Below are 21,894 nucleotides of genomic sequence, written 5' to 3'. Positions count from 1 at the left end.
CGCAAGGTTTCCCCATGTAAACTAATATTGTAGCGTTTATTTAAACAACGGCACCTGTATACTTTGTTGTACATTATGGTAAAAAAGATCGTTTTGTCGAACACATGGTGCATTTTATATTTTTCTGTGGGACAAACGTTACCAATACACTTCCAATATGATGCATTTATAACACGCCTGGTGGCAGTTAAAGTGCAACTAGACATAAGAGTTATTATATAAGAATATTCTCTCAAGTACATGTCCAGCCACTAGTAATATTACCGTCGACATTGCAGTGAGCAGATATGTTATTGCATTATGCATTAATATGGGAAACAGAAAAGACAAAATCCTAAATATACCCTTTGTTCCCTGATGGTACTTTTTATATGAGAATCTTGAAGCCATATCAAAGTCAAGGTGAGTTCCTGCTGGAGACTCAAATGACAACAAACAAATCCTGCACCTTACAAAACAGCTTTAATTGCATGTTATGTCATCAGCATGTAACAGCCACTGTCAGAACACAATGATGAACATGCGAATCACGACAAGACACCGCTCCTCCTTGATACTGTTGAATACACAGGCATTATTTAAGAGCAGGATATTTATTCCAACCGCCAGTACACCTTCGTTCCTTTCCTCCTAACTGATACTTTCTTTGGAAGGTTGTGTATTATGACACATAAATTTACATGGTGACATATCTTTAAACGCCAGATGTATTGAGTGGGGAGCAACAGCTTAAAAAAATACAATCACAGTTATAGGAGTAAGATAAGCGAGGTCAAAGTGCAGCGGCAACTGAAGTCGGTAAACCTTTGTAAGACAAAGAAAGTGCTGGTCTGAATCAACAACAGAACTGTAAGCAAACATACACACACGCTACACACAGACTTCTTTTCTTACATACATTACATTGCTATACACCATTGTCTGCCAAAGTGCAAATAAAAGGAATGATAGCCTGCTGGTAATAGTACACACTGGCCCAATAGAGCGTCCCACCTGCTGGAAGAAAGGTTTCAAAATGCACACAAGTAGAATTACACTTCTATTTTTGACCTCCGAGTTGTGCGATGGAGGACTTGTTCCAGCTGAAATGTCGATGTGAAGCCAAGCTATCCTCCTGTTAAAGACCGACAGCTTCATTCTGTGCTGCAGAACGACAAGCAAAATGAAGAGCTCCACTAACTGTTACCGCATCCGTTTTAAGAGATTGTCACAGTGTCACAATGGAATGCAGAGTCAACAAGCGAGTGGGAATGAATGTCGAAATGCAGATCTAAATTACACGTAGCATTCACAGTAACAAAGAATGAAAACAGGAATGCGATATACTTGTACAAATGTACAGATTAATGCTATCTATGTACAAACACTTCAATCTGGAATGTGTTTTCAACCCTTGGCCCTCATACATCCCTCTTATTCACATGTTTACATTCAAACAAGACCCCAAGCTTGTCACCCTTGCAATTCATGTTGAAAACCAACCGGCAGCTTCCATGAACAACGATGAGATATCGGTATCAACAAGGTGGCTATGTTGAGGTTGTCGACTGTGGCAGAGCTTTGGATGGATGATGCACGTGCTGACTCAGCACTCGATCTGAGACTGAAGCTGCCGGCGCAGGGTGAGCGTGCGTCGGTGGAGCTGCTGCATCTGCTGCATTCGATCCCGCTGGCGGGCCAGGTTTTGGGGCATGGGGTAGCGCTGGCATCCGTAGAGGAATCGGTAGGGGATGCGAACGTGGCACGCCGTGGCTCTGCAGCGCGGCTGCGGCATGGGCGGCAGCAGCATCCAGCGCTTCCTCTCGGCGCAGTATCGGTACGCCTCCTTGCGATACTGCTTGTCGACGTCATCGCTGTTTTTCCAGCCTCCGATAATGAAGACGTCATCATCAAAGTGGCAGATGGCGGCGCCCTCGATGCTCGTGACCTCCGGCGGCAGACTTTCCAGGATCTCATCAGAGATGCGCGTGCTGATCTTCTGTCTGACGGCCTCCTCGCGCACATTGTAGCTCTTTGGGCAGCAGGAGGCAGTGTGGTAGAAGTTTGTGGACGCCACTGCCATCTGGAAGATGCAGTAGTTGTCGATGAGAGGCAAAGAGTCCACGTCTTGCCACTGCCGACTCTCCGTGTCGTAGCGCGTCGTCACCGTCTTCAGTCCGTCTTCGTTATCCGTGTCTACGGGGGTGCGTGCTGTGACGTACACGAAGCGGTCCTCCACGCTGACTGCCTTCACGTCGCGGAGGATTTTGGGCGCAGACTCCAGGTTGTGCCACTTGTCTTGCTCTGGCTCGTAGATGCTGACATCTTTGAAACCTGGGCTGAAGTTTCCGTGGCCACCGATGCTGTACAAGATATCCTTGATGCAGGTGAGGCCGAAGGAATGCTTGCGAGTGGTCAGGTTGCTCACTTGCTCCCAAGTGTTGCGGTTAGGGTTGTAGCGTTCCACCGTCTTAGCAAAGCCCGGTTCCATGGAACCTGCTACATAGACATGGGACTCTGTGGTGGCAATAGCATGCCCATCCAGGTGGTTGTGGATGTGAGGAAGATTGACCCAGCGGTCCTCATAGATGAAGTAACCCACACACTCACTCAGGTAGTCTCCTCCCTCGGACACGCCGCCAACAACCATGATAACGTCCATATTTTGGCCAAAGCGAGGCTGAAAGGAGGCCATGTTGGAGGACCAGAACTCCATGTCCGCCGACTTGAGGTTCTCAAAGCGTATAGCGTGGCCCTCCACTGCCTCTAAAACCAGTCTGCGGCATGCTTCATTAGCCGCCACCAGGTCTTCATTCTTCACCACCCTAGTCAGATACGTGGGTTTGATTTGAGGCAACCTGAGGAGCCTGAAAAGCTCCTCAAAGTACTGGCTTCTCTCGTCGGGGTTCTTCTGCACCCACTTCACCACAGCTTCAAACAACACCTCTTCAGAATCCACGGTGATCTCCGCGTCAGACAGCCAGTCACGGACCAGGTGGAAGGGCAACGTGTAGAACTCCTCGTCCTGGATCACCTTGTAGAAGTTGCGGCGGATCATGTCGGCCGCCCGCAGAGCAAGCTGGTCCAGCGTGTACATGTGGGCCAGACTGTGCACGGCTACACAGTTGGTCAAGCTCAGCTTCTTCTTCAGAAACTCACCGCAGAAATCTTTTAGCTGCAGAAGAAGGAACCTGTGACGGGAAGCAAAGCCAAGGACACAAATGAATATATGGTAGAATGAATGAAAGCTAGTATAAGGTATAACTAAGGTGTATTTAGTGATGTCCTCATATAGAAAACAATAACAATAACTGACCTGTCAGCCAGCTCCAGTACTTCATGCACATTGCAGGTGCTGACTCGGATCTCTCCCGTGTACATGTACTGAATGACGCCCTCCACCGTGTCCGGATCCGGGCCCTGCTCCGAGCTCCACTGCTTCATCTCCACTCGTCCCGACAGGGACTCCGAGAACTGTCCACCCAGCAGGGGCGTGAAGTAGTCGGTGGCCGCGGCAAGGACCGACCTGTGGGCGGAGAACTCGCAGGTCTGGACGCTCACTGCTGCCGCCCCGCTACTAAACGCCAGAGTCACGTCGCAGAACAAGCCCTGCTTCCTCTGCTCGTTCTGCCGCCGAGACAACTCCGAGCAATGCGACGAGGAGCTGAAGTCCTCGGCCTCTTCCGCGTCCCCGTCTCCGGACAGCGCGCTGGGTGCGCCGCCGGTGAAGCCGCTACAGGCGCCCCTGCTGGAGTCCTCCGGGTTGGGGGCCGCTGCTGCCATCCTGCCGCTGGTGCTAGTGACGGGGAGCAGAGGGAGGAAGCAGAACAAACTAGTGAAGGACGGGAGGAGGCATAAACGGCCACACATACATGACACGGAGGAGACGCCGAGAGGTCTGCGCTCGCTAGCTCGCCGAGAGCGGAAGTGGCTGTCAGATATACAGCGACGTAATGACAGACGCAACTATAAAGTCAAAATGATATCCCTTTCGAAACGTATCTTTTCATTGGCCAACGTGTCGCTATGCTTCACTTAAGGGCTAATAAAATTAAGGTGAAGTGAAATGTTTACTTAGAAAACTACGCACCCCGATGCGGAAGTACTTCAGCCTGGTAAACACGGGATTGGTGACATGCGCAGCAGAAGCCAAGGCGTCATCGCATATGACGTCACGCGAACCTCTCGATTAAAAAACAATCTTTTTTTTAATTGATTTATTGATATGTACTGTAGGTACAGGTTAGTTTGATTCGATGTTCATGTCGTATATTAGTCTATTTATTACATATTCCGGGAGTGATAAATAAAAATCTAAAATAAAATAGATCCAAATTTATAGTGACTAAAATATAAAAAGAATACTATTCTTAAAACACCACATTCATGAATGAAACATTTTGACATAAAAGCTATTTTCAACACACAGAAAACGGTCAAAAAAATAATTTGACATCATTACCTTTTATTATCCAGAGGTTAATGTACATCCTTAACACTATACCACAGGTGACACTATACATACAATAAATTCATGGATGTGTGTGTTGAACACCCAACAAACATTCACGTGTGATTAATGCCCCAAACACACGCTATGGGAAATTATTATCAAGTTTCTTAGATGGATCCAGCGATGAGTTAGATGTATACTTGGTCGAACTTCACTTCATTAAAACAAAGCAGAACATTTTTAAATAGTTTTCTATGATACAGCTGACAAAACAGTTGTTACGCTTTATTATTTATTTATGATTTCAGAGTCATGATGTGACTGTTGTACAAACCAAGCAAACTACTTTTTAGCATGTAAGCGATATGTAAAGATTTCTTCCCTTTTTAAACATGAAACTTCTGGTTAAAGTAAAAAAAAAAAAATTTACTCATGTAACATTAAATTGTACAATTACAACACTGAATATAAGTAGGATCTACAGTACCTTCAGGTATTGACATATGGCACAATAGGGAGGTGCACAACGACTAAGTGATCACAAATATTAGTTGTTTCCCATGACACTTGATAGATAAGCTTCTCATCATTGTACAAAACATTACATCTTCACAGTTTTTCCCCCAAAAAATATTGAAGTAGTAGCAGCTATATTACCAACAACAACATCTCTACGCTAAGCATGTGGGAGCTAAAGATCCTCGGTTCACATGGACATGTGTTCCGGGAGGACGTAGGAGATGTCATCCCATGGGTGGCGGTAGAGACCCTGCTTCAGCCTCTTCTGGTCCAGGTAGTGTCCTGTGTAGAGGACAGATGGCTCATCAGACATAAACCGAGTGGTTCTCATAGTGCGGGCTCAGGGTGACTGGGTTGCTCACCGATAAATCCCATGCTTCGGCCCAGGACGAAGATGCCATTCAAAGCACCGATCTCCACAAACTCGTCAGCTTCATCCCTGGAAACGAAGGGAATACAAAGCAGTCTTTATTGTTGTTTGTCTGTTCTGCCATTGGGGGGCGCTAAAGAATCACTTTCTGACTCGCCTTCCAACAGAGTCTAGAAGCAACATGATCACCTCCAGTCTGTTGCACAACGATTATAGTTTAAGATTCTGTGGTGCAGTTATTACCGTGTAAATCCACCACAAGTTCTGAGCAGGTCGACGAAGGCCACGCCAATGAATCCATCCACGTTCAGGATCAAGTTAGGTTTCTACCGGCAGAAGAGAAGAGTTGTAGTGGATTTCTGGAACACGAGAATGAGTGAATGGGATTCCTACTTTAGAGGTGGTGATCTTCTCCACATCAAGAGCATAGTCCAGCAGCTGGGTGGACGGGAAGTGCTGCTTCACAAAGTCCTTCAGGATTTGGACCCTCATGTCGGGATTGTTAATCTGAGGTAGAACGGAAAACAATTTAGAATCTCTAATCTTTTATCCCCATTAAGCAGTAATAAAATACATTTAATAAACGCAAAAAAGGGGAATAACAATTAAACTCGATTACAAAAGTATAAAAATAAACTTACAGATTTGACTCTGTGGCCAATACCCATGATGAGCTTCCCGTCCTTCTTCATCTTGTTGACAAACTCCATGGGCAGGATGCCACTGTCAAACGCTTTACTAAACTGCTTGGCGGCAGCATCCAAAGCGCCTCCAAACCGGTCACCCTGAAAACAGTGCAACAGAAGATCGTCTCGCTCATCCCTCATCAGTTAAGTCGTGTGTATCCTACGATGGTGAGGAGGCCCGAGGTGAGGCTGGAGATCAGGTCTTTGCCAGCTCGGGCACAGACAATGGTGTTGTGGGCTCCGGACACGGCAGGTCCATGATCAGCAGTCACCATCAGGCACATCTCGATGAACTGGCAGGCGTATCTGGGCAACCTACGTCATCATAAAGAGCGGTGAATACAAAGCCTCAACTGTTTTAGATCAAAGCTACTGTGCTTAAGCACTGACCTCCTCTGGAACCAGAGCAGTCCCAGAGTTCCTCCCAGGCCCAGTTCAGATTTGAAGACCTCAGTGATGGGCATGCCCGCGTAGATGAGCTCCTGGCCACGCTCATCGCAGATGCTGGTCATGAAGGACGCTGGTTTACGGATCAGACCCAGCTCCTGCAGGACAAATACCTCTCATAACCACCTTCAACAATAAATATTCAATAGCTTGCCGACAGCGGAAAACATAAAACACTCCCTCTCAAAGAGCTGTCTGAATAATACAGCCCTTACTATGTATTAGCTGGCAACAAAGGCAATAGAAGCCAGAACTCCAGCTACTTAGGAAGAGGTTTTGTTGTCTAGAAATGTTTTATACAAACATTTAAACAAAAAAAAACATTGCTAACTTCCTTCAGAAGGTAAAAGATCATGTAACTAAATAGTTCTTTCCATTTTTCAAAATATAGGCTTCAACTCTTTAAAAGTTTAAGTTAAAAAAATCACTCACACGAGCCCAGGAATAGTCCATCGGCACAGTAGGTGGTGGCATCTCCTCAGCTGGTTTGATGATTCCTTTGTTAACAAGGTCATCATACACTGATCTAAGAGGGAAGACATGTTTTAGCGGAAATACTAAAAATTGAAGGGGAAAACCCATCCAAAGAATGATGAAAAGTAAAACATTAAGAACATCAGGCAACTATTCTCCCATTATCTTCCTAAACTGGTTTAAACACTTGAATGAAACACTAAAATGGGTCCAATGAGTAACTTTATTCAATAATTAATAGAGATCACAATTTACTTCATGATCATCCACTGTGTTTTGACCTCCGACCAATCGCACAAGAAGAGGAAGGAATGATCTATTTATTCCTGTGCTGTTTCGGACAAAGAAAGCACACTTAAAGGTCCTTTGTTCAGTTGCATTTCCTCCAAAAGACTGAAATCTTTCTGCATTACGTCGACAGTAAACACTCACTTGATGATCTCTCCCAGCTCATCGAAGCTCCTGGGCACAAACGCACCAGCCTCCTTCAGGGCCTTGTTTTTCGCTACAGCAGTCTCCGAGTCCTGGTTGGCACAAGCTCCAGCGTGGCCAAACTGGACCTGAACAACAGTATTATTCAGTCACCGGATCTAAAGTGCCGCAAAGTTCTCTCTCACCTCTGAGGAGAACATGGTGGCACAGGTGCCGATACACCAGCCCACCACAGGTTTGGTGATGCGGCCTTGCTTAATGGCTTGGCAGATCTTGTACTCCTCAGTGCCTCCGATCTTCGGCATGGACACAAACGTGTTTAAGGAAAAAGGTTCGAGTCAGAGGCAGTAAACTGGACTCTCACCTCTCCCAGGACCACGATCATTTTCACTCCTGGAGTGTCTTGGTAGCGCAGCACGTGATCAGTGAACACAGAGCCTGGGTATCTGCACAGTTCACATCAGACCAAAACCACATGAACACCAAATTCTGAAGTGAAACTCCCAGAATCCACTATTTATCCCCTGAATTTGATTTCCACTAGCAAACAGAAAGTACAATTGAATAAATTAATTCAATAAATTACATAAAAAATAAATAAATAAATAAAAAATGAGGCTTTACAGTATATTGCAAACATGGTTGTTTTGCATAGTTTGTATGTACAAAATATAATCTAAAAAGAGCAAATGCTTTTCTGTAGAAACAATTTTATTAATGCATTATAATCTTCAAAAACAAAACATTGTCCTAGAATTTCAAACGTAAGCAATGTGTGCTTATTTTCTGTTCTTCAATGGGGCTATGCGTTGGCAGGTATCTGGAGATTCGATACAGTAGTGGTGATACGATATAATGCGACACTCTAAGTTCAGTAATATATTGTAATATTTGTTAACAAGAGCCACTGTTTTATGAGGGAAAATCAGATAATGGAGTCCAGTATGTGCATGAAAACAAGTTTATAACAATAACTTTTGCAATACAACATCTTAATTCCTGTAATTCCAATTCAACATCCTGTGTGTTGAAGCCAATGTAAAGTAAGGACGGACACACACCTGTCTCCACCGATGGCCACTCCTTCAAAAACGCCATCTGTTGTGCGAGAGATGATGTTATTGAGCTCGTTGGACATGCCGCCTGAACGGGAGACGTACGCCACGCTGCCCGGGCGGTAGAGTTTAGAAGCCAGTATGTTGTCCAGCATGCCACCAGTGTTGCCAATCTTGAAGCAGCCTGGTTTGATGCCTCCAACCTGAGCAAGGCAGGGAAGATGAAAGAGCAGCAATGTGGACAGAAGTCATGGGGAGTGGACAGCGGCAAACATCATACAATGTGAACATAAACAAGAAGCTGAAATATTGCATCACGAATGAACCTATATACACAAATGCACCCAAGGATTCAGACCTATAGCCGGTTCAATGACCTGCCTCAAAAACAAAATATCCCTTAGGAACCTAGTGAAGCAGGACTCACAGTTGCAGGTCCAATAATGGTGACGCCCTTCTCATCTGCCTTCTTGATGATCCTCCTGGTGTGTGCTTCAGGAATCCCTTCAGCAATGATGGCAATGGTGTGGATCTGAAGGCAGTTAAGTCAAATAAAGCAAGCGTATAAAGATGCCTCCAGATGGTTCAGTTAGGAAAGCAAACCTGGGGGAACTGCATGGTCTCCATGGTGCTGTCAAAGGCTGACCGCAGCGAGGCGAAGTTGATGAGCACGTCCACATCCGGGTGCTTCTTCATGGCGTCGCCCATGTTCTTATAGACTGGAAGGAGGATTTCTTTATGGCCCCAGTAGAACTTCTGCTTGTGATCGCCACTGAGAGGAGAAATAAGGAGGAATTTTCAAAGACTATTCTGCAAAGGATTATGGGATGTTTGACGGCATCGCTCACGTGAAGGGGTAGACCATAGCTGCCACGGACGGCTCCTCTCTGGAGCACACGTAGTCAAAGTCCAACATGCCCTGCACGGCCCGCGTCTGCATCCCCCAAACAATAGACTTGGTATGCTTGCTAAAGAGTGTGGTCGCCTTGGCTGCAAGGGATCCAGAAAAATCACTTAATTCTTCCCAGAAATCCACTTAAGGCATCATTAATCTTCAAGCTTTATCTTATCAAAATCAAGATGCGACTGTGACAAGGGGTTTAAATGTATTTTGGATGACCATTGGAGAGTGTCATGCATCCTCGTCTCACCGACAGCTGCGCCAGCCGGTGCTTTCTTGGCAGGTGAGCAGTCCACTTTGGGTTTCTTTTCAGAGAATGACGCGGTTCTTGTGGATGCTGGAGTCTGGGCACAAAATATTCAGAAGTATTTATTATACACTGCAATATTGAATATTTAAAGCTGTTTTGAATGTAGTGCACATCACAGAATTGCAATGCAAAACTATCACCAGCCACTGGAGGTTGCTAAAAGCATTCATTAAATGAGGGGGCAAGCAGGAAAGCGGAATTAGAAAGTGAAAGTGAGCCTTGCTATAGCAGGATTTGAACCACTTTATTTTTGCATAATCTAGTTATTGCCTTATCAGAAACAAAAATGTTTAACCTTAATGTCAGAGAAAACAAGACACAGGAAAGTCAGTGAAAGACTTCAACTGCAGCTACAGTACCCAGCAATAATGCAAAACTGAAATTTCCAGAAAGAAACCTGACCTCAAAATTTGAGTCATTTTTAAATGTAGTAATGCAAATAATACTCATATAAATCGTTATAAGCCAACAGTCGACATGCAAATATTATTTTGTTTCCATACAAAAGTCTCAAGAGGTGAAAGAAAAATGTGATTTTTTGTGTTCATGTGTTTGCACAGAGCATCCTTGTGAAAATTACTGACATAGTCAATGAAAAATATATATATTGAAACTACACGACGCCTGCACTCTATTGAGCTCCATCCAAATGACATTCATTTCCAATAATTTCTCAATCTTGTGATTGTAGAATGACTGGTTTGATGTACTTGTTTGCTATATTTAGTTTACCAGAAACAAATGTGATGAATGTTGCAAGGTTCCCATCGTGTTACAAATCAGGCTTCAGACTCAATAAAGACTGAAGACGAACAAAAGCATGACATAGATGTCCACCAGCCTACAGTCGGGTGTATGTGCATTCTTCCAGTTTGCAACATGGAGCAATCCTAATGGACGCTTGAGGGTAGTCAGTGCGGTCATGTGACCATTGGAGTGCAAGCGCTCACTAATGCCTCAGCAATCTCTTGACACAAAAGAGCTACAGGAGCTCAGGCAAACAAGCAGCACTTCCTGCTTCTCCCAGACATGACTGTGTGAAATTTCAAGTGTGCTGCATGAGACTGGGACATCATGTTGGCGTGTGTCATACCGATGTGCTGCCACTGGAGTTGAGCAGGAAGTTGGCCGTGTGGGCGGCCGCGGGGGGCTCGGTGGGGATTGGCTTGTGGCCCAGTGCCATGCCAACAATGGCCGTCATGTGGGTTTCAGTGCCAAACACGTGAATGGGGATCCCTGTTGTCTTTCCTGGGGGGGAAATAAATCCACTGTTGTGAGGCATTCAAAAGTTGGGGTGCGAAAAAAATATATAATTTTGTGCTTCAGATTATTGACACCATGAAAAAACTATTTCATTCCATCTTCTAAAATAAGTTTTTACCTTCCTGTCAACAGACATGGAAAATGCTATTCAGTATCAGAAAACTATTTGCTTCATTTAACATCTTCAACTGTTTTTACAGATTATCTTTCAGTTCGTGTCATTGAAGTATCTCGTTTGCATAAATGTTTTATTTTTCTACCATCCCAGTTCGGACTGTAAGAGTTCTGCCCCTCGACCATCATACTGCGACCAGTATTTTCATGCACTGTCTTCCCATTACAAGCTCCAGCAGTGCTTGGTTTGCCTCAGCATGGTGAAGGTAGTTAGGTTTTCCGTTACTATAATCTCAAACTGAGGGGGATTCAAGACTGTAACAAACTGACAATGAGCAGCACCAACATAAACAATAGAAGTCGCTGAGCTGTTTGAAATGGCCAAGAAAACATACCAACTTCTCCCATCACTCGCAGACCTTCCTGGTAGTTGGGGCCACCACGGCGCACAAATATGGTCACCTCATGCTCCTTCAGGGGAACCTGGTAGTCTTTGATGGCTCTGACAATTCCCTTTGAATAACAGAGAGTCATAAAGTGAGTAACTTGGTGTCATGTGGGGAAGAGAACCCATTACCTTGAAGGTTGCCGCAACATTAGTGAAGTTGGCAATGCTTCCACCGATGATGAGTATTTTTCCTGCAACACATTTACCCGCCATTAAAGACAACCTGAGTTTTTTTCTTTTTTTCTGGAAATAAGAAGACTTGATACCATCTGGATGTTTCTCTCTGGTCATCAGGGACAAGATGGTCTTGGCGTAGTCGTACGTCTGCTGCTCGCTCGGTGCACCCGAATACTCCCCGTAATTGGCCAGCTCATCCACACCACCCAGATCACAGATTGTGTCGCTGCGTTACACATTTTTACACATCACTCTGTGAACAACAGACCTGTGAAATACGATGCAGCCCACACTTTGTTTTGTTCCTACACCACAGAGACCAGCACAAAGAGTGTAGCCAAATAAAACTTGTCATGTTACTAATAGTTCAACATTATTTTAAAAGTGTCGCTCGAGGCTTTGTGACATTCATTGTTTTTGTTTGTAGATGATTTAGATAAGACAACAAACCATCACGCCATTTCCAGTTAAAAAACTGGTGCTGTAATAACTGTTTAGAAAACATGTTCAGCTATAGTTGCGGTTGCTCTTCTTTTAAGAGGACTACACAGAGAGTAGATGACGGCAATGCTTCTCATAGGGGATAATTAGTCACAGCTGAGGAGTCGACGACTCACGCTCCACATCCTGTCAGCCACAGTAGAGAGGTAGACACCACCCTCGAGCAGTGGTGTCTGAGAAGAACAGCCAAACCAAATAAAAGTAACATCAACAATTTTTTTTTTTTTTTAAATAAAAGGTACCTGTATACGACCGAGGCCCCGCCCCCGGCCACCATGGTCCAGATCCTACCACGAGGGTTGAGCAGCGTCAGTTTAAGGCTGGCACCACTCTTAGCATCCAGGTCGGCGATGTAAGCCTCCTGTGAGGACAAAACAAGGTCAAAGAGGAGTGTAGGGGATGTGTGTAACCACAGTAACACAAGCATCACTCCTCAGCAGCAGCAGCAGCAGCAATCAACAGGTAAACACGAAACAGACTGCAAACAAAGACGCCTTTTGGCCTTTGGCAGTCACAGGCACAAACACAAGCAGACAAACCAGATGAAAATAAGAGGAAATAACTGGCATACTGGAAAATAAGCACCTTTTTCTAACTATAGTTAGATTTCTTTCAATCCAAATATTTTAGTTATTGGTGACTAAACTGATCGCAGCCTCACCTCTGGATATGCCTCCCTGCCAAAGGGGGGTGGGAATTCCACATCCCCCCATTTGGACTTGCAGATGTAGTCTGCAGTGGCATCGATCTTCGCTGCCATGTCCAACACGTAGACGCCATCTTTAGTGACCACTGGAAAACATTTGCATCATCATCAGTGACAGCGTGTTGTCGCGTCTGACTATCAAACACATGGAGGTCTGGCTGGGTGCGACATGAAAGCAGCACAGGTCCCAGCAGCACCAGGAACAGCTGCCGTGGGGGGAAACAACGCAGCCCAATTAGTCCGTAATGAACATCATCAAACACCAGCACATGAATTATTCGCTGGTTTCCAGCGACAGTTAGGAAATGTGGCTGAATCAACTTTCGCCTCCAGTTAATGTCTTTGTAGTCTTCTTGCAAATTATATAATCTAATAACATATTTATAAATGTATAGAAAGTCTCTGGTCTCGATATTGTTGACCAGGTATAAAGTCGTTTTTACTTTAAATGTTCAAAGCATGAATAAAAATACTAGACAACAAAATCAAAGGTCAGGGTTATGTCATGTATTAATGCTATTACACTGTAAAGCATCTCAATTATTGACTTAGTCATGTCTTATTACAGTCGCTTTCAAAGTCAAAGGTTGGCTCAGAAACCCACCCAGTGGGTTGATCTCCAGGTAGGTGAAGAACAGCTCCTCGTACAGGTTGAAGAGTCCCACAATGAAACTGGCCAGGACACTGCAGGGAGAACAGATTCCAATTGATATTGTAATTTATTCAATACCGTATAATGATTCAAGATCTCCAAGGGAATGTTAAACCACATAAGAACATGAAGTCTCAAGATGATGGTGCTTTTTGATGGTACTGTGCGTGCCATATATTAATCTTTGACCTAAGTTGGGACATTTTGATGTGTGGAAGTCTTGAGGGCAGGTTTTTAGTTTCACAATATATTACTCAAAAAAGACAAATTAAGTCTGCTATTTTTATTTTTTAAGTGCGTAGGGTGTGGGATAACCATAACTACTGTGACATAAAAAATTTTCTGTCCTGAAAGTGGCAATTGCAGAGCGTCTCTCATTGAAAACCAAGGATGCGAGTGCTTTTAATTACTGAAAACACAAACATGAGTAAGCAGTATTTTACTCCCAAACTAAAATCTGAATATGACCAACAATTCAAAATCAATATTAACAAACAAAAGTAACATGACGGCACACATATCTTCAGAAGTCACAACATAATCTTCCATACCATAGTTCCGCTGATGTATGGTGAACATACAAAAATTAAATTCAGTAAAATATGAACTACACTGACTAATAAGAAATATTATTTAAGAACAATCGCACTAATCTAATACAGAGTATTATTTTCCCGGATGTAACTCCAGCTCTATGAGTACACGCAGAGCCCTCTAACAGACTTCGCTATTGGTTTATCCCTCATAAGGCATCACCTTTTCTATGAAATAATAATATAAACAAATAATAATATTATGTCTGTCCAACTGGGGGAAGGATTAGCCCCCTATTATGGCCTCTGCTACAGTGAATTGTCCCTTTTGGCAACAGAGAGAAGGTCCAGCTGGGCGAACAGTTAGAGGGCTCAGCATGTACTCTTAGAACTTGAGTCACATCCAGGTAACTGTTATTTCGATTTCATACATGCTCCACCCACTAACAGATTTTGCTGTTGGTTTATAATCTAAGCGTAGGCCAGACAGATGCACGGAGATCGTCGGAGGCCAGGGGGCTTCACACAACATGCAGGACCTCGCTTCTCATTTCTCCATAGTGACAATGGATGGTGAGAAGGGTTGAACCAAGATCAATTCAAGGTGCTTCAGTGGAAAAAAAAGGACGATTACAAAGGATTAACCAATAGCGAAGTCTGCTAGAGGGTGGAGCATGTATGAAATAAAACTGCACCCTTTGTTTTACAGACTAGTGTAGACAAATGGACTCACTTTCATTCAAAAACTCAAAATCTAAGAAACAAGTGAACTTGCTTCTGTCGTCAGTAACACTGCTGGACAAGACACCGCCCAATGATTCACTGAGGTTATTACTGTTTTTGAAATTTTATCTCCCACTGAAGCCAGATGGATTGTCATGAACTACAGCCAATATTGATGAAGGATCGTCGAGGCCAGACAGGAAGCAGTCCACCTGCAAATTGGCTGCAGAGACTCTTGCTGTACTGGAGGGAAACCATAATTCAATTCTTCCATCATGTGTCAAAACGGAGCAGTGAAGGCTGGAGGTGGATGGGGAGGGGGGTGCAAACATGAGGAGGGAGGGAGCCTTTTCCCTCCCTTGTTGACAACATAGCACAGAGCTGCAGTTGTCAGGACTCCTGCGGGTCCAGAGTGACTCAGCTGTAGCTGACGGAAAAGCAGTAAAAGCCCTGGATTTTCCTTCCCCAGTCGAGGGTGAGGCAGTGAGTCGACGTATCGGACTCCTGCCAGCCATGACAGTGACTTGCAGCCATACTGAGACGTAGGAGACACGACGCAGTAGAAGGTCGGGAGGGGTTACTGAGCACCAACTATGGTATCAAACGCATCAAAACAAGAGGACGTGGCCAGAATGTGGAGGTTGCATTGCTAAGGAGGAGGAGGAGGAGATGGCCTGATAAATGGAGTGCGCTTTTCATTTGTCTAATGGAATTCCAGCCCCTGCCTCTATGGTAATTGCATCATCGTGACCACGAGGAAAGCAGTTGTAAAGACACCATATTATAAGGTCCAAGAACTTAACTTAAGGGGTTGAATATGTAAATTATATACAGAGAAGTGTAAGGTAAAAGAGAGTGATACTCCATAACAAAAGGCGGAATTCAAATATAATAATATCCTACAAACATGAACTGGTGACTGAAAATTGACTATAGATTTTATCATTTTAAAAATGGAGTTTGTGTTCATCCCACAAGTGCATCTGGCGTAATATTCTTTTTGCACTGTTCACCATTGGTTGGTAAATTCATTTACCAACATAAGTGAACTTAGTTATTGACAGTAACTAAGAAAGTAGTGAAGCCATTTAATATTATTTAACAAAAAAGTAAATTTACTGCTTCATCATAATGCACAAAACTTTCATAGATTTGTCATAAAATGGACACCGCACAGATAAATATGTTTGTAGTGTGAAGTTTTAATCAAACCATACCAAGTTCTAACCCAAGAAAGTGAGAGCTTTGTTTTTGGGATACATAAATGACTCCTCTAAAGCCTCTTCAGCATTCAAAGACGATTGATGACTAAAGCAACAACTTCCTAGTCGTAAACCTCCTTTACTTACACTTGCTTGTCGCCCGGGACGTTGCCCAGCAGCTCCTTCTTCACAGACTCTTCACTGATCTTCTCATCCACCCCGACCAGCAGCTTTTTTGCTTTGGCGTCCACGTCCCCCACGTCCACTCCTCCTTCGTGGTGAAACAGGACGTGGTCTCCTTCTCGTGTGGCGTATATGCAAACGTAAAACTCCTCTTCCTAAATTGGGATGCATTATCAACATATGAGGACCAAAAATGGAACCCGTTCAACGGCTTCATTACCTGTTTATGTGGCACGAATGGCTCAATGAGGAAGTTCTTGAGAATTCCTTTAGCTTTTCCCACCTATTGAGTAAAAAAAGAGAAAAATAAGTCAAAAATGAACCCCTCTTCATTCACATACGCCCTCTGCTTTACTCCATCTGCTTAAATCTGGCTTCATCTATGAGTGGTAATTGAAGAAAGGACTTGGCATTTGGGAAGAATAACACAGAAGGAAACGTCATCCTCTGTGCTGAGGCGGCTCATTTATAGTGGAGCTGTCACCATTTCACTGGTAAAGGCCAACAGCAGCTGGGGACTCACTTTGAGCAGCCAGGCGGGGAGGAGAGGGGACAACTAGAAAACAGGAGCTGCCATTTTAAAAAGACAGAAAATGGGAAAATTCACAGACGACTGCAGTAGCACAACATGAAGACGAAAGGCTCATGAGGAAAAACGTCTTTTTTTACGGAGACGCCTCATCCGTCAGCAGAAGATAGTGTGAGTTTATGAGGCAAGGCAGCATCTCAGGGTGTGTCACAGTTACCGGGAGCACATGGATGGTTTGTTGATTTAGTGGGAGAGCTGGCCACCGCCGACTACTCCGAATTACTGTTGGCTGGAGCCTTCACACACCTTTAGCAAAGGGTGAAGGGAAGGGCAGCGGGAGGAGGGAACAAATTAAATGGGTCCCTTTATTGATTAAAAGGGTGATCTGCAAAGTGCTCCAGCGGCACAGCGGGACGACAAAATTGGCTGCGAGAGCGGATGACTTACGGCCGCCTCTTTCATCAGGCGGGGCTTCAGCCATTCTCTGACGCCGTTCAGGTCCAGGTTGACGCCAACGAGACCCAGCTTTCCACGCCTCTTTATCAGCTGGTCCGGTTTCACGACGAGCCTCTGAAATGTACAAAATAATTTGGATGACTCATGAAGAATTATGCCATAACGCTTCCTAGTGCTCTTTATATAGAAACAGCTGCGGCAGGTTATATTTTGCAGGACCATTAAGTCAAATCACTGGACGAAATAGGGATGTAAACAGTGTAAATAAAGGTGAACCTCGATATTAAGAGGCAATAACCTTCAAATTTCGTTGTATATTCATTCCCCTGGTTTGTTATTTTATGGATTTTACACTCCATTTCAATTACAAAAACATCAATTTAGGTCTATATACATTACCCAGATGAGCACTCTTCATGTTCTGAATTAAACATAGAAGAATGCAAACCAATAAAAAATTATTTTAGTCATTTTATTTGGGCAAATGGTTTTACAAATAGTTAAATTACTGTCCTAAAACATAAGTATGTTTCTTGAAATTAAGTTAAATTATTGATTTTATTTTTTATTTTATTTATTTTTCCAGTGCAGTATTTAATTTTTGATGATCCGAAAAATAACTTTTTTCATTTAAATTTTCACTATCAATTTAAATATGCACAACATAATTGCATGAGAATCCGGATGTGTTTTATTCTGATCAATAAAATTCTGCTTTTCAACCCTAACTTCCTCCTATCTTAGAAGAATTGTTTCTGTTGCTTTTTAGGCAAGTGTGAGTCATACTAAACTATATTTTTGTACCTGATCTGATTTGGAAAACATCTCAAACATAGAGCTTGTTTTCTCATGGATCTTTTACTCATGAGTCAGCACATTGACCTTCTGTATTCCAGTGTCTTCCACTTGAAGAATACAGCTTTATCAGCAACATTCTCATTCCAATAATCGTGTTTCTAATCGTAACATTTCGCTGACCGCTACTGAAGAATGAATTCACGATTGTGCTGGGATGACGTGAATGCCAAGTCTGTATCCACCCCCACCGCCCGAGTGCAGCCTTTCTGCTGAATGACTTATGACAGAGGAGCCATTAGGATCTGGGTATTTGCCAGTGAGCAGAGGAAGACACAGACGAAGGGTGAAAGTTAATGTAATTTTCCAATCAATCCAACCGCAGGAGGAATCTCCGTCTATCTGCCTGCAACATCCTCTGAGATAAAAAGCTGAGAGGGAGACAGGTCTGCGTCACAGTGTAATTCAGTTAACAGACCGCTAAGCTAGAGCAGATCTAGGCGGGTTGGAGTGTGGCAAGTATCCTCAGAGAAGACCACGACAACTGCTAAAAGCAAATTTACTTCTAGTCCCTACTGAAATTGACATTTTTTAAAAGAGCTCACACATGAATAACTGGTTATTACAGTGTTATCTGATGCTCAAAGTAGCTGATATCCTTCTACTGTATCTATATTTGTGTGCGCATGTGTGTGTACTTGTACTTGTATCTTTGTGAGAACCTGTATGAGATTTTAATGAACAGAGTGAGGATTTTTGCAAAATGATGACATTTTGGCCGGTCCTCACTTTGTCAAGCCTCATTTTGAGGGTTAAAATGACAAAATAGCCGGGTTACTATAACTGGGTTTTAGTTTGGTTAAGAGTGAAGGTTAAGTTTAGCCATTTGTGTTAGATGGTTAGGTTTAGGGGGAGAGGCTGGGGACAGGGTTATGTCAATGTATTTCAATGACGGTCCTCACTAAGATAGGAAGTGTGTGTTCGTGTGTGTGTTCGTGCATGTGTGCGTGTGAAGATCAAGTTTCTATTTGTAATGATTTGAAAACTTTCAATTTTTTCATTTCAATTTTCACTTTCAAATTCATTTGAAGTCGTGGCTAGACATTTTTTTTTACAATTGATATTTTTTTGGAAAGTTGGATTACAGGAATTTATTGTATCATTATAATAAATTCAGTTCAATCGTTCTATCTTCAGTTGAATTAATGTATTATTTTTTTGTGACTAGAGCAGGTCAAACTGTCCATAAAAAAAAATGCTTGCATCAAGACTGCGAAGGAGATGTTGTTACACACTCCATCCAATTCATCTTCACCCCCAAAAAATAAAAAATAAAAAAAATAAAAAAAAAATAAATCGGATCATTTGTATCATTTAAACTTAATGATGAGTCATTTCGCTTACGTGTCATGGAGTTCACTTCCACCAGTGACAAAGCAGCTTTGTTGCTGTGCCTCCACTAACACGCGCCAGGAGACCACTCTGCTGCTACACTAAGTAATTGTCCTCTAAGAAGATCATTTTCCAGAAGTGGAGGAGACGTTTATTGGCCATAACCTTTCATTAGAAACGGCTGCTCCAAGTCTAGCTTCATCTTCCACATTGTTGATGCATCTTCTCACCTCTGTCAACAGCCAAGGGTGGTCTTTGGCCAGCTGGTCAAAATCGGTTTCTGGAGTCACGGTGGCATAGTGGAATCTGTTCTGGACAGCCGCTGATGTGCAGATGTACTTGTAGAGGAACTCCTTCCCTGTCTGCTCTGAAATTGCTTTGGCAGACATGACTGCGGCCTGGATGGATATGATGACAGACAAGATTTTCACTATCAATGACGACGTTGACTCAAATAGAATCTTCATTCGCTCATAATTTTTCCAACAAAGTCTTCTTCATTCTGCAACACATGAAGACTGAAAATGCACCGTAACTATCCGTCTATATAGAGTGGTCATTGAGGATGAAATGGACCGCAAACAGGGTGCGATAACTGAGTTCGTGCTGGCTGCAAGGATGCTCATAGGCAACAGTAACTTCGGGATATTTGAAAGAGGTAAACAAGAGCACGTCACGCATGCAGATCACCTAGAAATCTTACAGCATGACAAGCATGTTGGATTGAGACTAGCTCCAATGCTCAAATATTGCAGTGTTTGTGTGTTCACAATGTAATGTATTTTGTAACAGACAGCACGTTTTGCAAAACATGAACATATGAACGGCGATCCATTTCTGCAACAACATACTTCAAGCGATTTCAATCAGACCTCGGGACCAAAAAAACATTTTTTCTTATGTTGTCGAACAGGTTTTGGCAGACACTGAGAAGCTTAATCCTATCATCCTTTTTTAAATAATCTCTCGAGAAGACAGAGACGGCCTTCAAAAAGTATAATTCAGGCAAATAAAGCAGGAAATCCAAAGGAAAGAGACACAAATAGGATTACATAACAAGCAACTTAAGCAAAACACATATTTACTACAACTATTACCCAAGGAAAACTAGTATATATAATAAATTAGTGCAGGTTAGTGGAGGCTGTGAACACAAACTACATACTCAAATAAGGAAGGAAACAGCAGCGGTGAAGACGTGAGCTGTGCAAGACTTGCAGCACTTGCTTACATGGCAAATACATATCCAGATCATTTCGTGCACAGGTTGATTGAGAACCGGACAGTTTCCAAGTTAGGATTCTAAAATGTGAGTACAGTGGAGAAACTCAAGAGGCAAATAAAATATAAAACGCAAGATTATTATTTGACTTATAACCCTTCATGTGCTGTATCTTGTGCAGCCTTCCTTGCAAGCAAAGTGCCTGCTGTCCTCGCTTTCTTCACCTCATTGAGCTGAGAGCCCTGATTCCACTGACTGCTGGTTCTCCCAGAGATGAATCGCTATTGATCGTCCAATATCTCTAACAGGAAACCAGCAGAGATCCACACAGCAACGTTAGCAGGTGGATAACACTGGCCTCACGCCGCGCAACATTTTACTCTACTAGCATCCAATAAGAATAGTTAAAGTGTGAAATAATAACGGCAATATAACTCACATTAAATATACAAATTTATTGTATTAGTAAAGTGTCTAATAAGCTAATCTTTCAACATAAACAACCGGTCATTCACCACTCATTCATTCTTTTCCAAACCGGTTAGATGGCTACGTAAGCAACGTAGAAATGTTAGCATCACTACTTGAGAAAAGTGACGTAGGCTCCACATTTGAACAACTCAACGACAAAATAAGTAGCAGGTGAAATGGAGAGTGGTGGATTTTATCTTTAGCTGAGAAGGTTGGTTGACTTGAAAGAAAAGCGAGGAAAAGCTGCAGCAGGAAAAACAAAGCTGACCAACCTGGGTGGAAGGAGGTGCTGTTTGGAAGGGTGGAATGGAGTGTTGAAATGGTTTACGGGGGTTTTAGTCAGAGGAATGGCTCCACTTCCAGCGGTGACTGTCGTTAGAAAGACAGAAGCTGCGGAGTTTTGTCACCGTCGCGGATCTGCCGATAGTCTCCGCTGATGTTTGCTGCGCTCTGATTGGTCAAACGCACACCATGCTCTATTGTTGCGTTCAGGGTCGGTAGGACATATTTAAGGTAAGTTTTTTTTTAAAAAGGGTCGACTAAAAAACATTCAACATTCATTCATATTCGTGCTTATACTTTTGACATTGTTATCGTCACACATTCACTTATACCAAACAATATGATTTCTAGCCATCACTGATTTCCAAATTTTGCGTCCAGATGAGTACTTTTTGTTGCTTATTTTGTGGAAAAACGGATAGTTTGATGGCTTCCTACCAGGCGTCTAATCTAAATTTACATTGTTTTTTTTTGTGTGTTTAACTTGTGCTATCGTATCTTGTATCACTCGTATGACCGCTGCCGTATTTGCCTATAGGAAGATGAGAACTGGCTCCACCGGACTCTGGGTGGAGCCAGAAACTCGAGAAAAAAACCTGTTTCTGAAAACTAGGATCAA

General features: G+C 43.2%; 2 protein-coding genes across 3 annotated transcripts; both read right to left on the bottom strand.

Moving 5' to 3' along the window:
- Positions 1 to 445: 445 nt before the first annotated feature.
- On the bottom strand, positions 446 to 4,115 carry klhl11 (kelch-like family member 11). Of its 2 annotated transcripts, XM_053851803.1 has the most exons (3): positions 4,070 to 4,115; positions 3,296 to 3,775; positions 446 to 3,170 (listed from the first exon to the last, which is right to left on the bottom strand). In XM_053851803.1, the coding sequence occupies exons 2-3, from the start codon at positions 3,760 to 3,762 to the stop codon at positions 1,586 to 1,588; spliced, it is 2,052 nt and encodes a 683-aa protein (XP_053707778.1). In that variant the 5' UTR covers positions 3,763 to 3,775; positions 4,070 to 4,115; the 3' UTR covers positions 446 to 1,585. The 2 variants fall into 2 exon arrangements, with proteins under 2 accessions (XP_053707778.1, XP_053707777.1); XM_053851802.1 differs by lacking the exon at positions 4,070 to 4,115 and having other exon boundaries at positions 3,296 to 4,056.
- Positions 4,116 to 4,341: 226 nt separating this feature from the next.
- aclya (ATP citrate lyase a) lies at positions 4,342 to 21,414 on the bottom strand. The gene is made up of 28 exons (XM_053851258.1): positions 21,266 to 21,414; positions 19,531 to 19,698; positions 17,105 to 17,227; positions 16,349 to 16,411; positions 16,093 to 16,283; positions 13,440 to 13,519; positions 12,791 to 12,921; positions 12,372 to 12,490; positions 11,718 to 11,854; positions 11,581 to 11,642; positions 11,399 to 11,516; positions 10,720 to 10,874; positions 9,567 to 9,660; positions 9,264 to 9,405; positions 9,019 to 9,187; positions 8,843 to 8,947; positions 8,422 to 8,618; positions 7,725 to 7,806; positions 7,546 to 7,656; positions 7,361 to 7,488; positions 6,887 to 6,980; positions 6,398 to 6,552; positions 6,172 to 6,322; positions 5,963 to 6,106; positions 5,715 to 5,828; positions 5,565 to 5,647; positions 5,314 to 5,390; positions 4,342 to 5,233 (listed from the first exon to the last, which is right to left on the bottom strand). Exons 2-28 carry the CDS (start codon positions 19,687 to 19,689, stop codon positions 5,139 to 5,141), a joined length of 3,279 nt encoding a protein of 1,092 aa, XP_053707233.1. The 5' UTR covers positions 19,690 to 19,698; positions 21,266 to 21,414; the 3' UTR covers positions 4,342 to 5,138.
- Positions 21,415 to 21,894: the final 480 nt, after the last annotated feature.

This window comes from Synchiropus splendidus, chromosome 19 (genome assembly GCF_027744825.2).
Source record: "Synchiropus splendidus isolate RoL2022-P1 chromosome 19, RoL_Sspl_1.0, whole genome shotgun sequence".
Taxonomy (NCBI): Eukaryota; Metazoa; Chordata; class Actinopteri; order Syngnathiformes; family Callionymidae; genus Synchiropus; species Synchiropus splendidus.
The sequence above is the reverse complement of the archived record's forward strand: the minus strand, read 5'-3'. Positions and strand labels throughout refer to the sequence as shown.